Source organism: Argiope bruennichi, chromosome 9 (genome assembly GCF_947563725.1).
Source record: "Argiope bruennichi chromosome 9, qqArgBrue1.1, whole genome shotgun sequence".
Lineage (NCBI taxonomy): Eukaryota > Metazoa > Arthropoda > Arachnida > Araneae > Araneidae > Argiope > Argiope bruennichi.
Genome location: NC_079159.1, coordinates 86,569,030 through 86,588,424, shown reverse-complemented (window position 1 = coordinate 86,588,424; position 19,395 = coordinate 86,569,030). Strand labels below are relative to the sequence as shown.

At 30.0% G+C, this 19,395-nt stretch overlaps 1 protein-coding gene across 1 annotated transcript; it reads left to right on the top strand.

The window, feature by feature from the left end:
- The first annotated feature begins 308 nt into the window (after positions 1 to 308).
- On the top strand, positions 309 to 17,836 carry LOC129985000 (ankyrin-1-like). Its single transcript, XM_056094932.1, has 6 exons — positions 309 to 1,010; positions 4,658 to 4,710; positions 6,515 to 7,208; positions 9,953 to 10,132; positions 14,045 to 14,587; positions 17,789 to 17,836. Exons 1-6 carry the CDS (start codon positions 309 to 311, stop codon positions 17,834 to 17,836), a joined length of 2,220 nt encoding a protein of 739 aa, XP_055950907.1.
- Positions 17,837 to 19,395: the final 1,559 nt, after the last annotated feature.

Sequence of the window (19,395 nt, the reverse complement as noted above, 5' to 3'; positions counted from 1 at the left end):
ATGTTGTTGTCCCGTTGGGACAATTACATGCCATCGACCGAGCAGCATTTTTCAGCCTTTCTGCGCATGCTCTGCCTACTGGCAGAGCATTATACCCAGCATTATTTCTAAACATTTATGAAGCACGTGAAGTCTGTGCTTCAATTTAATTGCACTATCACTTATACCCTAGATCAATCATTTTATTGCCACTTGCTCTTTTATTTATGATCAAGGGTTTTTATTTATGTCTCTTGGCAATTTTCTTTTAAAAGAATATATTTTCCAGAACTTGATATTTATACTTACTTCCCATGGACTTTTTTCGCATGAGTATAGTAGCAAGGTATATTTACAGAGACCAAAATCTGGATGTTATTCGTGCAATATTTGCAAGAGGAATTGATCTGAATTTTCAATACGATTTTGGTTTGACACTCTTTCACGATGTAGTGAATATTCCCGAGGACAATATTGCGATAATACAAGAATTTATACGTGCTGGTGCTGATGTAAATATTAGCACATTCCTGGATTTTGCACCTTTGCATTTTGCTGTGATTCACCGAAAACGAAGAGTTATGGACGCATTGATTCAATCAAGAGCCTTTGTGAATGCCCAGACATTTCGCGGGACCACATCTTTGCATTTTGCTGTCACGAAATCGATATTTTTCTTTCCGACGATTGAAAATATAACTTTGCCGGATATCTGGATCATTAATAAACTTTTAAGCCATGAGGACATTGACTGCAATCTTGTGGATTCAAATGGTGACTCGTCTTTGATGGTAGCTGTCAAGGACCGGCAGACGGAGGCCGTGGTGAAGTTGCTGCACCATAAAGCAGATCCGAATATACCTAATAAAGATGGGGAAACTGCTCTACATGTGGCATTTGCTCAGCTGCCAAGTGACATAGAACTTCAGCTCCTGATCGCCGGAGCCAATATCTATTCTGTGGATAAAATGGGACAAACGCCAATCGATATTCTTATAAATTATGGCCTGGATTTTCGATCGAATGAATGGGTAATGCTCATAATAAATATCATTGCATTTAAATATAACATTACAAAGGATCTTAAGCAAAAACTAGAATACACTCCCCATTTATTGCAGTTTTTTAATAAATGTATCGAAGAAGTAGATCAAATGAAAAATGATTTTGTTTCGGTCAGTATAACAATGCATGATTTCATTTGGAATTGTTTTAATGAAGATGAATTTCTTCTATTGGAAATTCACAAAGAAGTTGTAGATAGATTAGTAAAAGATATTTATATTGAGTACTTTATAGCAATCTTAGATCTGATACCAGAGTCAAGTTTGATCGCTATATTGGAAATAACTGCCAATTCTCAAAAGCATACGAAAGGGAATAAGATGAGTGATCTCGCAAATTTGTTTACGAAATTCGATATTATTCTTTTAATTTCAGATTATTTATCGAAAGTTGAAGTTTTTTGTTTAATTGTCGCAATTTCTGATGTGAAAATTGCCGATTCAATGAAGAAAGTGTATGAACGCGAATTTTCGTATTTCCTTGATATGAAGTAGGAAGATAAATGATTCTTTAATTTTTTTAAATGCCGACATTAATAAATTTTAATTTCATTAAATTAAAAAAAATTAAATAATGTTAGATCAATGTTTTTATATACATAAATCTTTTACGGGCTTACTCTATTTGAAATAATTCTGAAGTTATATAAATAATTTGTTGGAATCATTTTTCATCATAGAACTGTTTTGTATATATGGAGATATTTCTATATATACATATTCCTTTGTAATTGAATTTTATTGTTATTTTAAGCATAAGTTGAATTATCCATTTTCTTGATTGTTATGGTTTAAACATCAAATGAAACATTGTACGCGCTTCGCGTCTTCGACGATCCTGTTTTTAATATTTTAATATTTATATTAATCTATATGAACATGATTCTAATACAAATGAAGATTTTAATGAATTCAGTTTATATTATCTGGTTAAGATTTTGTTACGGTGAGCTGTTAAGGATTTTATGTAGCAACTTTTATTTGTTGTTTCTCTTGGAAGATTGTTAAATGAGAAACAATAATTCAGATTCATAAGATCTGTTTTAAATTTTTAAACGTTCGTCTTATAGTTCTTTAACAAAAAGAAATATTTTTTTTTTGGTATTTAAATATTTCAGTTGGAAAATGTATTCAAATAATCCTGAAATAATAACAAATTTGCATCGTTTAGGAAAATATTAAAAATTTTAATAATTACTACTATGGCCAAAATCTCTTTAATAGTTATTCTGTAAAATGAATAATTATTAATAATGTTTAATCTACTGTGTGTCCACTTTAATCGTGGCAAAAAAAATGATTTCGAAATATTTAGAGACAGGCATACACAAAAAATGGGAAAAATATTTTAAATGACGTGGAAAATCTCATTTTATGTTTGAGTCAGTAAAATAGATCGTCGAATTATCATGCAATCTAAATTTTAGCACACTTTGCCGTTTTATTAATGATATATTAAGTAAAATTTTCTTCTGATTCTCATTTTTAAAATCGTGCTTTCACAACAAAGCTGAAAAACTTGTGTAGTCTTGAATTTCATTGTTTTAGAACAACAAATAGATACCGTTAGGAAACTTTGTGATCATGCATCTTTCTGGAGAAATTGAAATGGTTCTAAAACAGTGATTAAAACCTTTTTAACTCTGATTGTTTTGGCCGTAGATGCCGTAGATATTAGCATCTCAAGAATATTGTTTCCTTACAAGACTGATAGGGCCAGGCTATAATGTAAAGATTAAATTTCGTTATTTTTTTTAATTCTTCATTTATTCACTCCGCATAAAATATAATTATTTATGACATTTAGAGTATGTTTTTCAACTTGAAACTATTTGCATACCTTTATCAGTTTAGAAATTATCTTTTTTACCCAGATAAAAGTAAAAAACTTGAATATATACAATGTTTTGAGAAAATAGATTATTGAAATGATGAGCTAAATTCCCAGATAATATTGGCTATAATTGTAATAAAATAAAATATTTTGACATTGTTCGTGTAAAAAATATACTCATACATTTGTTGTTTACTCTTTATAATAATTTTTAGATATCATTCTAATATTTATATTGAATTTTCAAAATGTATCAACTGCAAAAGAATCTGTCGAATAAATAGAAATGTTTTCCAATCGTAGTTTCTTGAATTTTATTCCTGTAACACAATGTAATATTTTAATATATAATGGAAAATAAGCTCTGTATTGTTTTTTTGACTGTGAACGCGATTTGAAAATGAAACGTATATATATTTGGTTTGAAAACAAGTTTAAAGAACGCATGCATAAACCTTGGTAGTCATCTCAACAAACTATTTTTATCAATCGTAATGTGAAGCACTAAGAATCAACTTTATAAGAAATTGCACAATTTTTTAAGTTTTATATGTAAAAAATATCCTGTAATCGCAAATCGATAGCCATATTTATTGTTTAAAGTATTTTTACAAATAATCGCAAATTTTATAAATATAGTACTTGATATTTGAATATATATATATATATATTATATATATATATATATATATATATATATATCGTATAATCAAAATAGTATTTGATATTGATAAATGTAAGTGCAGTAGTACTTGATATTGATAAGTATATTAAAGGCCGGGATAGCCTGGTTGGTAGGCAATTGGATTCGTGCCCCTTGGGTTGCGAGTTCGAAGCCCGACGGTCGAAGACTTTCCGTGTGTGTTGTAATTGGCGCACGTACAAATCTGCCATGGTCACGAAGCCCTCCATGTCGAGAATAATATCACTGGGGGTGGTGGATCAGCGGTGATCGTTCTCTGATTCAGGTCTAAATTGCGATCTGTATATGAATGAATGAAATGCATGAAGTCCGCCCTGTAAAAAGGGTTGTGACATGTGTGTAGCTAATTCGTAGTCTTGGCTCTAGATGGCACTTCTGAAAAACAAGAGACGCACCCTTGGCTTAAAATCACTGATTTTTAAATTCAGTGGGCTTGTCCATGTCAAATGCTATTAGAAACAACAACAGCAACAAGTATATTATAAGTTTAATCGCAATAGTACTTGATATTGATAATATTATAAGTTTAATCGCAATTCGAAAGCCATATTTATCGTTTAAAGTATTTTTACAATTAAACTCAAATTTTATAATTTTAGTACTTAATATTTGATACTCAATATTGCGAATTCATACTAAGTTCAGGTTCATGGATGAATATTGTTAGGCAAAGGAATCGCCAGATGTTTCTGAAGTTGAAACTGTGCAAGAATGAGCGAATTTTATGAAATTTTCATTCAAATTATTACAAAAACAGTGTTAACCTTTTGGGTCACTAATTTCTCGATCATATCTTACAAAATTATAGACTAAATTCGTATAATTATCTTTCCAGTGATACCTATCTTTGTTGCACAAAAATGTATCTAAATTTTGATAATTATTTGAAATCTATTTTTATGTATATGCAGTAAAAGGAAATTTAAAACACTTTTATTCGCACCTATAAAAATTTAATCCCATTTTTTTTTTACATTTCTGAAGTTAAAGGAATGAAGAGGATTTAGTTTTTAGTACTTGACAATTTTCAAGCAGATTTTTCTTTAACATACTTTTAGATCAAAAAATCTTTTGCAGAATATTTTATTGAGTAAAAGATCCATTGTGCTGAAAGATATACTAGATAAATTGTAAGTTTAATTAACATGTTAAAATCTAGTTCATATGATATTTAACACCCTCTTGTAATGTAGAACTTATTGTAAGAACTTTACCATTTTTATGTCGGAATCAACTGAGTATTTTATATGAGGAATGAAAAACTGAAGTTATTTCAATATGTTAGAATGCATGCTAAATGATTCAGACAGTATCACCTTTCAAGACGTGGTCGAGTTGACATGATTCCACAAGAGTAGCTAATGTACAGAATAAACAGAACATTTTTAATGATACTGAAATGATAAAGCTTACATATCTGTCTGAATTTGATTTTTAAAATGTCATTGTTAAGAAAAATGATAAGAATCGCATTATACGCAATATATTTAATTTAAATAAGACATAATACATCTTCAGGGGTTTCAATATAGCCTCTTAAGGTGGATATGATGAATATCATTATTTATATTTATTACAATTTTTCAATTTGAATAAAAACCATATGGAATAGCCTTGCTACTTGGTGTTAAGTTTATGTCGAATTTCCAAATCAATATTCGTCTATTTTTTTAAATCACACTTGACACAAAAATTGATTATATTTTTTTCTTGCTACACCAGTATAATATTCCTTAAGGATGCGCATTTTTTATTTATTTATTTTTTAATTTTTTGCCCCATTCAATGAAATCAAACCAACGAATAGTTTTATTTCTCGTGTACGGAAAACTTGAAAACGGGGCAATCGTCAGAAAGTTCTACCAGAACACATCTTGCACTATGATGCTTTAGACTTCTTCGAATCCTGAAAGAGCATTTCTAAATTTTGTTTCCATACTTCATTGTTTTACACAGACACACGCAAATACACGTATTAAATCTTCAACAGAATAATTAATTAAATTTTTTTCAGACATAAATATCAAAGCACTGGAATATGACTAAAGTTAACATTGTTTTAAAGGATTGTGAAAATTAATTTCTGTGGACGACTCGTCAAACATTTGAACAGTTCTCGCAGAGAAGTAGTTAGTTTGCTTTCACTTAATTCTTTGAGTTAATTATCTATTTCACATGTTTCAAAATATTCGGTAGACATGATGTAAAAGTATAGACTCTTTCGGATTTTAGATCTCTTACTTTTAACTATTTATACATTTTAAACATTATATAACAGATAAGTGTTTTGTCTTTATGCCTGAATTAGTTATACAGAATTGCATTCGTCACACTGTTTAAACTGATTCTTTAGCCCCCTAATTTCGATTCATCATAGAAAATCCAGTAATTGTTTTATAAGCTGAAATGAAATTATTCTAAGATGGTATAAACCGTCTAAGAAATTACTCGTGATCATGTCGTCTATTAAAATTGCCAAATACAAGTAGGTAGCATAGAAAAATGTTCCTCCTTCTTTTGTTAAGTATGATTGATTGAATTTTTATTTGCGATTGTTCAGGCTTTATCCTTAGATGCGAAACTCGCCAAGATGGTCTGAAAATTTTATTTAATGTAAATGCTTATCTATGAGCAGTTAATTTCAAAGTTAAGCAGTCTTGATGTTTTCATATAAATGGATGGCATCATATATATGCTTTAAAAAAACTGCTCACTTTCTGGTAATTTTAAAGGCAATCGAAGTTAGTGTGGTTTTAAAAGTGCTTTGACTGGTTCCTACTTATTTTATGTTTGTCTCCCATAGACTTGGATAACGATGGTTATCTGCTAAATGACGAGAAGTTCCAATCGAGTTCCTATACCGACCCCCAACATCATTTTCTTGCAATATTGCCTATTTCTAAATCATTAATAATAATCGTCATCATTCACTAGTCATATGTATACCTGCTTTGAAACTTTCTGCGACTTAAATCACATCAGCAGATTACTGGATGAAGGAATGGATCCCAATCACCAGTTTTACGGTGGTACAACGCTATTCCATCTGGAATGTATGATTCCCGCTCCCAACATTGAAGTGGTTAGATGGTTCATTCAAGCCGGTGCTGATATAAATTTGGAAAATCACATGGGTTATACACCTTTACATTTCGCAGTAATTCAACGGAAACGTTTAGTTGTCAAAGAATTGATTGAGCATGGTGCTTTAATCAATGCTCAGAATTATCTTGGAATGTCAGCCCTGCATTTCGCAGTCTCCGATTACACATGGACTGGAACGTCAATTCAAGATCATAAACATCTTGATATGTGGATTGTCAAAGAACTATTAAAGCATGAATATATAGATCGCGATCTATTAAATTCAAATGGAGACACCCCTCTTATGCTTTCCGTCAAAAAGTATCATATAGAATTGGTCGAGCAGTTGTTGCGATCTAAAGCAAATCCAAATATATGCAATAAGGATTTCCAAACGCCTTTGCATGTGGCATTTTCCCATCCTCCAAGTTGTATTGTGATTGAACTTCTGATCCGGGGTGCTAACATTTATGCAGTGGATAGAAATGGAAACACTCCTTTAGATATTCTAATGAATACCTTTTATGACGAGAATAAGGAATGGGTAAATTTCATACTAAAACTAATTGCATTTAAATATTGCGTAACAGATGACTTGAAACGAAAATTGGAAAGGAAACCTGAGCTATTTCAGTTTTGGAATAAATGTTGTGATCAAGTGAATGAAATGAGAAGTGACTTTATTACAGGGAATATAACAATGCATGACTTCATTTGGAATTGCTTCAATGAAAATCAAATTGAAAATCTGATATTGCAAATTCACAAGCCTCTGGTAGATCGATTAGCAAGAGATATTTATCCTAATTTTTTTGCTGAAATCTTTATCCCGATACCGAAATGGAATTTGTGTCAAATATTGGAAATCACAGCCTGTTGTAAAAAACGTGCAGATGGATCTAAGGTGATAAATCTTGCCGATTTACTATCAAAAATAGACATTATTTATTTGATTTCTAAGCATTTGAGAAGAGAAGATATTTTTTGCCTAATTGTTGCATTTTCTGATACGAGAATTCCTAAGTCATTGCAAGATGAGCAAGGACACTCTTACCGTTTTTTATTTACTCCAGAATTTGAAGAAGGAAACGATGCTCATATGGCTGTAATTAAGTTTTAAAACTTCTAATTTTTTTAACTTCATTTCTAAGTTTATTTTTATTAAAATTTTGCCAGGAGAATTGCATAAGTAATCTGTTTTACTTCTTAATCATTATAATTATGCTTATTTTTTCATTCAATTTATTTGTAGAACTATGACAAATTTAGGATATGTCTATTATTTTATACAAAAAGAAAAAAAAAATGTTTAACTCTTTTCAGCACTTGATTATTGAAATAAAGCAGACAAATTTTAGATTAATTTTTAATCATTTATTATTCCTAAAAAACTTGAAATATTTTAAAATAACTAATTTTGATTTATTCCATAGAAAATGATATATAACCGATTTCTTCATCGAAAATTTTCAGTGTTTTCGTGTCGTAAATTTAAAGATTTAGTAACTGAAATTCAATTCAAATAATGCGTTCTTTTTGAGTATTGAAATATAACTTGCTACTGCTCCAAATATTTCTGAAACTGCAACTATCTAAATAAATAATTATTTTCATTTTCAGTATCTTATATAATAACTTTATTTTAATACTAAGCATTTCTTTTATAAATAAACAGACTCAGACTCTATGGCAGCTTGAAGTATTTTTGTTATAAAGTAAAATAAAATTTTATAACGAAATAAGAAAAAAATGATTTTTGTATAAACTGGACATACATTTTTTTTCGAGTGATATGGAATAATTTCAAAAATTAAAGTTTTTGTTATTCTTGACATTTGATCGATTTCTTACACTGCAATATTACAACAAATCTGAAAGAATGTGTTATTTCAAAATAACTGCTGCGCTTATCACTAAATAAACTCGCTTTACTGTTTATAAAAGTACTGCGAATGAGGAGATGTTCATGCAATGATAACATCTGAAATTCGAAAATCTGGCAGGGGTGTAATTATATTAATATTTAATTATCTAGGATTTAAATTATAAAATGCTTTACAAACGGGAAATGTAGCTAATTTTTCCTACCTAGATTTCTAAAGCAGCATTTCACACGAGGCCAACTATTGAGCCCATTAAAAGGCAACGCCTAACTCATGAACATCTACTGACCCGTATGAGATAATGGCAATTTGATCTCTAATTGGGGCAACTAATTGACATTGTCCCATTGTGGTTATGTGATCTTCCTGAAGCAGGCGTGTGCTTCTACAGCGCGTAATAGTTGGTCACATGTAAATTCTGCTTTATTCACTGCATAGAAAGGAAATTAATTGTTTGGGCTGAAAACTTTTCTTAGCTCAACTTTCCCTAGAATATTAAACTCGGTGTGCTTTTCCTAACGGTAAAAACTTCTCTCCATTCCTCTATGGCAGCTGTAGTTTCTAAAATTGAATAATGCCACAGGTCCAAGGTTTATATTCGATTCGAATTTATTTTTTATTTAAAATAATTATCATGAATATTTTGTGAAATAGTAGACCCCGATCTTTATTGTATTCATCTGTAAATTTTGGACTTAAAACCTTTAAAAAGCCATTTTCTCTAATCATGGTATAGTAAAATACTTAGGATTGAGATTGACTGAAGAAAAGCGATATATTTATCTTTTTAGATGAATTTAATTTGATTAATTAATTTGGTTACTTAACAACTAAGCAACAACTTTAAGACACCATTTTATGTGAGAACAGGAATTGTAGCATCATAGTCTCTGTGTTATTGAAAAAATTGTCAGAACATATGCCAATTTATATAATTTTGTACAAATACTGATAAAATTGATCTGTAGAATACTTCTCATGGCTCTAAAAATATTAATCAATGTTACAGCAAGATAAATATTATACAGTTTTGATACATTTTATTTAAGATATTATCGAACATTTTAATAGACAGTATTTTTTGTTTGTTTTGTTTGTAGCTTTTTGAAAGTTCAAAAAGCTTAGATTGTTTCAAATTTAGATTGATTTTTTAAAATAAGAATCTAGACATTAAACAAGAACAAAAAATAAAACTTTTGCTCTATAAGTGCTTCTGTTATCTCGTGCATTTTGTTTAATGACCAGATTCGACTATTTATCCAATGGCTTGATAAATATTTGTACCAATCATCAATAAACCCTTTATGCAACACTACTATTCCTAGAAAGATTATTAAATATAATTCTCATGAAGATCACTAATCATGTGTTTAACTGTGTTTGAGTTTTCAGCGACTTAAACCAGGTTTGCGAATTATTTGCTAGAGAAATGAATACCAAGCACCAGTTTTACGGTGGTACAACGCCGTTCCGTTGGGCATGTATGAGTCCCGCTCACAACATTGAAGTGGTTAGATGCATGATTCAAGCCGGTGCTGATATAAATTTGGCAAATCACTTAGGTTATGCTCCTTTACATTTCACAGTAATTCAATGGAAACGTTTAGTTGCCAAAGAATTGATTGCGCATGGTGCTTTAATCAATGCTCAGAATTATCTTGGAATGTCAGCCCTGTTTTCGCAGTCTCCGATTACACATTGACTGGAACGTCAATTCAAGATCATAAACATCTTGATATGTGGATTGTCAAAGAACTATTAAAGCATGAATATATAGATCACGATATATTAAATTCAAATGGAGTCACCCCACTAATTTTTTCCGGCAAAGGTTATCATGTGGAATATGCAGTCCAGTTGTTGCATTCAGAAGCAAATTCAAACATATGGAATAAGGATTTCAAAATTTCTTTACATGTGACGTTGACCCATCCGCCAAGTTCTATTGAGGTTGGAGTTCTGTACAATGGTGCCAATATTTATGCAGTGGATTGACATGGCAATGTTCCTTTAGATATTTTAATGAATATTACCTAGGACGATGAGAATGGGGAATGGGTAATTTATTTTGGGTCACTTTGATTTTCCAAGAAATGTAACAACTACACTAGCTAGATTAAGAAAGAATTACAATAAGGGAATGAAAATCCTTCCTGATGGAACAAGAACCTATATTTACTGCAAGATCTGCTCGGAAACTCAGCTCACAACGAGTCACATCTTCGAGTATCCATCTGTTACCGCACATATCTTAAAGCTTGGTTGGTTAACATTGATGGATCCATTTCGGCAGATCCTTTACAGTCCTGAAGCATCAAAGCTAGCGGCAGCGGGTCTTTGGATTTTGACAATATCTGAGACTTTCTTTTCTTACTTTTTACAACAACAACTAACTAACTTAAAACTAAAATGTTGTAAGTGTGACCTTAAATTCGTTTCTGGCTTCTCATTTACCCTAAAACTTTGGTCAGCTAGTCAGTTCTTAATTTTAGAATAGAGGTTACAATCTTTCGCTCCTAAACCACATTCCCGTTGAAAACGGACAAGGACGGAGAATTCAACAAAAAATCATTTTCATTGAATTGATATATCGTTCTATTAAAAATGAGCATTCTAGAAACACATGTAACTAGTCGGGATAATTGTGAAAATTTCGACTTTAGAAGAATATTTAGACAATTCTAATTCGTATTCTTTCCTTAAAAGGAAGCTCAAATATTTTTCAGAGTAAAACGAAACGTTAAACATCATCCCACGTCAATGTTTGCAACGTTCTGGTCCACAGATATGAACAAATACCTAAAAATAACAAAAACTAAACTTGTTACATAATTTTTCATGATAAATTCATTATTTTTCTCTAATCTTTACTATTTTATAGCACATTTGAGTTTGAAAAGATGTCATCTATATGAAAATAATTTTTGCTTTACAATTGCAAGTAATTTGCAGAAAAGTCAATAATAATAAAAAAAATACAAGAACCAATTCTATAGGTTGAGGCGTTGAGATGCTAGCCAAGGTTCAATTGAACAGATCAAAAGAATTGTGGTGTGCAAGGCTGCTGAATTTCAAACCTCTTTTAAATTTTTTCTTTGGAATTATGTCTGTGAGAATAAATGAAAAACGTTTTTGACAAAGACGGATTAAATTTAGCACACGGTCTGTACAATTAAGTTGCAATTTCTATTAAATCTTGAACAGACTCTCTATTCAGAGAAAGTTTGTCTGTCTGATTAATCGAATATATTTTAACATGAGCTTACAAAAATTAAAAAACAAAAACAAAAAAAACTAGATATATAATTTGGCAGACACGTTTAGCATTTATAATATAGATTTGCATCAAATTTAGAACCAATTCCGTCAATGGATTGACCGTCTGTTGTTCTATGCTTTCGCATCCATTTAATCGAATGATTCAAAAGCCTAACAATTTACTTAAATGGAACTTGGTATGTGATCTTATCATAGTAATTTTGTATCGAATTTGGTTTCAATCGTTCGGAAAATAACCATAATCAAAAAAAATATATTGGATATTCTAGAATTTGTGTTAAAGCAGCATTTCAGCAATTAAACTCAAAGATGGCACATTATATTTAGGAAAAAGACTAGATGACTAGAGAATATCGTAATTATTTTGTGTCGATGTCATAAAAGTGAATACATATGTACTGATTTTATTTTCTATACTGCGAGGCAAGCTACTATCATGTGGAAAAATAGAAATCTGGGACCATGCGGTCCCAAAGTCAAAATTATGTCAAAGAGAATCGGATAACAATCGTATTAGAAAGTATACGAGAAAATATATGGGAGACCATTTCCATTATTTTTCTTTTGACTAACCGTCAAAAAGCCAGAAGTGTACCAATGAATATATTGAGGACAGCATAAATGAAATATTCATGCTATATATTGATTTCTTTTTCATATATATCCCAAGAATATTTCCAGAAACAAATTCCATCGTATTTTAAAAATAGGGAATTTTAATTCCAAATCATTTTTTTTTTCAATTTCATTGCAAATTATCAAATTTGCATTGGGCGATTTCTAATTTGTTATACTGCTACATAAACCAAAGAAACTGAGAAAACCAATGACTCAAGGGAAAAAATGAATTGATGCACCATATTCAGGATCATAGGTGGACTTAAATGATTTGAGAGCTATATTTTAGAATAATTAAAATAGAGCGTTTTTTAAGTAATTTTAACTTGTGCAAAGCTATCGAAATTGGTTTATTATACCTTTTTTTTAAAGGACAATACGCCTTTGATCTTAAATTTAAAATATTTTCACATTTTTCTAATATGAATTAAATTACAAATCATTCACAAGAATAGAGAAAAATGAAAGCCTAAAGAACCTCAGACAGAACACTGAGCACAGGCAAGATATCTTATAACTTTTGAATGGAAATCCTTTGTTAAATGTTCGTAAGTGTCTTATGAAAAATAATTTTTTTTTTCTGTCGGTCTGATTTTAAAACTATTTTTTTATTTTAAAGTAAAATGTGTTCCTCAGTAAAACGTAATTATTTGTTCCTAAGAAAATAGTTTCATTTTTGCGATTTCAATAGGATGCATGATTTTAATCATGCCGGGATTACACTCGGCCAGTTATAAGACGGTCAGTAGGCAGCGCATGCGCTGAAAAGGACATTTATGTTTGCCACAATTTCATATAATAGATTCAGACATTCCACACTTGGCTATAAACTGCCATTTTGGTGTCCCTGATTTTTTCTTTTTCACCGTGTATCGCATTAAAATGATGGATATTTATAAAAAGTAGCATGGTAAAATAATAAAAAAAAAGTCAACATACCTAAATTTGAAAAACTATAGTAAAGAAATGGCAAATAAAATGAAAAAAAAAATGCAATATTGCATCTGAAAGAACTACGAACACAAAATGTTGGAATGAATCTCTGATAAGTCCTTAATTTTTTTTCACTCCAAAAACTACGCCAAATTCTGCAAATGCATTCACAGTAAGAAAAAAAAATACAATACAGCGGCATGTTGTTGTCCCATTGGGACAATTACATGCCATCGACCGAGCAGCATTTTTCAGCCTTTCTGCGCATGCTCTGCCTACTGGCAGAGCATTATACCCAGCATTATTTCTAAACATTTATGAAGCACGTGAAGTCTGTGCTTCAATTTAATTGCACTATCACTTATACCCTAGATCAATCATTTTATTGCCACTTGCTCTTTTATTTATGATCAAGGGTTTTTATTCATGTCTCTTGGCAATTTTCTTTTAAAAGAATATATTTTCCAGAACTTGATATTTATACTTACTTCCCATGGACTTTTTTCGCATGAGTATAGTAGCAAGGTATATTTACAGAGACCAAAATCTGGATGTTATTCGTCTAATATTTGCAAGAGGAATTGATCTGAATTTTCAATACGATTTTGGTTTGACTCTCTTTCACGATGCAATTAATATTCCCTATGACAATATTGGAATCATACAGGAATTTATACACGCTGGTGCTGATGTAAATATTAGCACATTCCTGGATTTTGCACCTTTGCATTTTGCTGTCATTCACCGAAAACGAAGAGTTATGGACGCATTGATTCAATCAAGAGCCTTTGTGAATGCCCAGACATTTCTCGGGACCACATCTTTGCATATTGCTGTCACGAAATCGATATTTTTCTTTCCGACGATTGAAAATATAACTTTGCCGGATATCTGGATCATTAATAAACTTTTAAGCCATGAGGACATTGACTGCAATCTTGTGGATTCAAATGGTGACTCGTCTTTGATGGTAGCTGTCAAGGACCAGCAGACGGAGGCCGTGGTGAAGTTGCTGCACCATAAAGCAGATCCGAATATACCTAATAAAGATGGGGTAACTCCTCTACATGTGGCATTTGCTCAGCTGCCAAGTGACATAGAACTTCAGCTCCTGCTCGCCGGAGCCAATATCTATTCTGTGGATAAAATGGGACAAACGCCAATGGATATTCTTATAAATTATGGCCTGGATTTTCGATCGAATGAATGGGTAATGCTAATAATAAATATCATTGCATTTAAATATAACATTACAAACGATCTTAAGCAAAAACTAGAATACAATCCCCATTTATTGCAGTTTTTTAATAAATGTATCGAAGAAGTAGATCAAATGAAAAATGATTTTATTTCGGACAATATAACAATGCATGATTTCATTTGGAATTGTTTTAATGAAGATAAAAGTCTTCTATTGGAAATTCACAAAGAAGTTGTAGATAGATTAGTAAAAGATATTTATATTGAGTACTTTATAGCAATCTTAGATATGATACCAGAGTCAAGTTTGATCACTGTATTGGAAATAACTGCCAATTTTCAAAAGCATACGAAAGGGTGTAAGATGAGTGATCTCGCAAATATATTTACCAAATTCGATATTATTCTTTTAATTTCAGATTATTTATCGAAAGTTGAAGTTTTTTGTTTAATTGTCGCAATTTCTGATGTGAAAATTGCCGATTCAATGAAGAATGTGTATGTACGCGAATTCTCTTATTTCCTTGATATGAAGTAGAAAGATAAATGATTCTTTAATTTTTTTAAATGCCGACATTAATAAATTTTAATTTCTTCAAATTTTTAAAATAATTAAAAAATGTTAGATCAATGTTTTTATATACATAAATCTTTTACGGGCTTAATCTATTTGAAATAATTCTGCAGTTATATAAATAATTTGTTGGAATCGTTTTTCATCATAGAACTGTTTTGTATATATATGGAGATATTTCTATATATACATATTTCTTTGTAATTGAATTTTATTGTTATTTTAAGCATAAGTTGAATTATCCATTTTCTTGATTGTTATGGTTTAAACATCAAATGAAACATTGTACGCGCTTCGTGTCTTCGACGATCCTGTTTTTAATGTTTTAATATTTATATTAATCTATATGAACATGATTCTAATACAAATGAAGATTTTAATGAATTCAGTTTAAATTATCTGGTTAAGATTTTGTTACGGTGAGCTGTTAAGGATTTTATGTAGCAAATATTTTGTTGTTTCTCTTGGAAGATTGTTAAATGAGAAACAATAATTCAAATTTATAAGACCTGTTTTAAATTTTTAAACGTTCGTATTATAGTTCTTTAACAAAAAGAAATCTTTTTTCTGGTATTTAAATATTTCAGTTGGAAAACGTATTGAAATAATCCTGAAATAATAACAAATTTGCATCATTTAGGAAAATATTAAAAATTTTAATAATTACTACTATGGCCAAAATCTCTTTAATAGTTATTCTGTAAAATGTATAATTATTAATAATGTTTAATCTACTGTGTGTCCACTTTAATCGTGGCAAAAAAAATGATTTCGAAATATTTAGAGACAGGCATACACAAAAATTAGAAAAATACTTAAAATGACGTGGAAAATCTCATTTTATGTTTGAGTCAGTAAAATAGATCGTCGAATAATCATGAAATCGAAATTTTAGAACACTTTGCCGTTTTATTAATGATATTAAGAAAAATGTTCTTCTTATTCTTATTTTTAAAATCGAGCTTTTACAACAAAGCTGTAAAACTTGTATAGTCTTGAATTTCATTGTTTTAGAACAATAAATAGATAAATTTTGTGATCATGCATCTTTCTGAAGAAATTGAAATGGCTCTAAAACAGTGATTAAAAACTGTTTATCACTGATTGTTTTGGCCGTAGATGCCGTTGATATTAGCATCTCAAGAATATTGTTTCCTTACAAGACTGATAGGGCCAAGCTATAATGTAAAGATTTAATTTCGTTATTTTTTTTTAATTCTTCATTTATTCACGCCGCATAAAATATAATTATTTATGACATTTAGAGTATGTTTCTCAACTTGAAACTATTTGCATACCTTTATCAGTTTAGAAATTATCTTTTTTACCCAGATAAAAGTAGAAAACTTGAATATATACAATGTTTTGAGAAAATAGATTATTGAAATGATGAGCTAAATTTCCTCATAATATTGGCTATAATTGTAAAAAAATAAAATATTTTGACATTGTTCGTGTAAAAAATATACTCATACATTTGTTGTTTACTCTTTATAATAATTTTTAGATATCATTCTAATATTTATATTGAATTTTCAAAATGTATCAACTACAAAAGAATCTGTCGAATAAATAGAAATGTTTTCCAATCGTAGTTTCTTGAATTTTATTCCTGTAACACAATGTAATATTTTAATATATAATGGAAAATATGCTCTGTATTGGTTTTTTGACTGTGAACGCGATTTGAAAACGAAACGTATATATATTTGGTTTGAAAAGAAGTTTAAAGAACGCATGCATAAACCTTGGTAGTCATCTCAACAAAATATTTTTTTCAATCGTAATGTGAAGCACCTAGAATCAACTTAATAAGAAATTGCACAATTTTTTAAGTCTTATATGTAAAAAATATCCTATAATCGCAAATCGATAGCCATATTTATTGTTTAAAGTATTTTTACAAATAATCGCAAATTTTATAAATATAGTACTTGATATTTGAATGAATATATATATATATATATATATATATAATCGCAATAGTATTTGATATTGATAAATGTAAGCTCAGTAGTACTTGATATTGATAAGTATATTAAAGGCCGGGATAGCCTGGTTGGTAGGCAATTGGATTCGTGCCCCTTGGTTTACCAGTTCGAAGCCCGCCAGTCGAAGACTTTCCGTGTGTGTTGTAACTGGCGCACGTACAAATCTGCCATGGTCACGAAGTCCTCCATGTCGAGAATAATACCACTGGGGGTGGTGGATCAGCGGTGATCGTTCTCTGATTCAGGTCTAAATTGCGATCTGTATATGAATGAATGAAATACATGAAGTCCGCCCTGTAAAAAGGGTTGTGACATGTGTGTAGCTAAGTCGTAGTCTTGGCTCTAGATGGCACTACTGAAAAACAAGAGACTCACCCTTGGCTTAAAATCACTGAATTTTAAATTCAGTGGGCTTGTCCATGTCAAATGCTATTAGAAACAACAACAGCAACAAGTATATTATAAGTTTAATCGCAATAGTACTTGATATTGATAATATTATAAGTTTAATCGCAATTCGAAAGCCATATTTATCGTTTAAAGTATTTTACAATTAAACTCAAATTTTATAATTTTAGTACTTAATATTTGATACTCAATATTGCGAATTCATACTAATTTCAGGTTCATGGATGAATATTGTTAGGCAAAGGAATCGCCAGATGTTTCTGAAGTTGAAACTGTGCAAGAATGAGCGAATTTTATGAAATTTTCATTCAAATTATTACAAAAACAGTGTTAACCTTTTGGGTCACTAATTTCTCGATCATATCTTACAAAATTATAGACTAAATTCGTATAATTATCTTTCCAGTGATACCTATCTTTGTTGCACAAAAATGTATCTAAATTTTGATAATTATTTGAAATCTATTTTTATGTATATGCAGTAAAAGGAAATTTAAAACACTTTTATTCGCACCTATAAAAACTTAATCCCATTTTTTTTTTTACATTTCTGAAGTTAAATAAATGAAAAGGATTTAGTTTTTAGTACTTCTTGACAATTTTCAGATTTTTCTTCAACATACTTTCAGATCAAAAAATCTTTTGCAGAATATTTTATTGAGTAAAATATCCGTTGTGCTAAAAGAGATAGTAGATAAATTGTAAGTTTAATTAACATGTTTAAATTGAGTTCACATGATATTTAACACCCTCTTGTAATTTAGAACTTATTTTAAGAACTTCACTATTTTTATGTCGGGATCAACTCAGTATTTTACATGAGGAATGAAAAACTGAAGTTATTGCAATACGTTAGAATACATGCTAAATGATTCAGACAGTATCATTTTTCAAGTAAATGTTGCGTAGTCGAGGTGACATGATTCCACAAGAGTAGCTAATGTACAGAATAAACAGAACATTTTTAATGATACTGAAATGATAAAGCTTAAATATCTATCTGAATTTGATTTTTAAAATGTCATATTTAAGAAAAATGATAAAAATCACATTCTACGCAATATTTAATTTAAATAAGACATAATACATCTTCAGGGGTTTCAATATAGCCTCTTAAGGTGGATTTGATGAATATCATTATTTATATTTATTACAATTTTTCAATTTGAACAAAAACCATGCAGTAAATACTACTTAATATAATGAAAATCATATGGAATAGCCTTGCTACTTGGTGTTAAGTTTATGTCGAATTTCCAAATCCATATTCGTCTATTTTTTTAAATCACACTTGGCACAAAAATTTATTTAGGTTTTTCTTGTTACACCAGTATAATATTCCTTAAGGATGCGCGTTTTTTATTTAATTTTTAATTTTTTGCCCCATTAAATGAAATCAAACCAACGAATAGTTTTATTTCTTGTGTACGGAAAACTTGAAAGCGCGGCAATCGTCAGACAGTTCGACCAGAATACATCTTCCCTATTATGCTTTAGACTTCTTCGAATCCTGAAAGAGCATTTCTAAATTTTGCTTCCATACTTCATTGTTTTACACAGACACACGCAAATGCACGTATTAAATCTTCAACAGAATAATTAATTAAATTTTTTTCAGACATAAATATCAAAGCACTGGAATATGACTAAAGTTAACATTGTTTTAAAGGATTGTGAAAATTAATTTCTGTGGACGACTCGTCAAACATTTGAACAGTTCTCGCAGAGAAGTAGTTAGTTTGCTTTCACTTAATTCTTTAAGTTAATTATCTATTTCACATGTTTCAAAATATTCGGTAGACATGATGTAAAAGTATAGACTCTTTCGGATTTTAGATCTCTTAC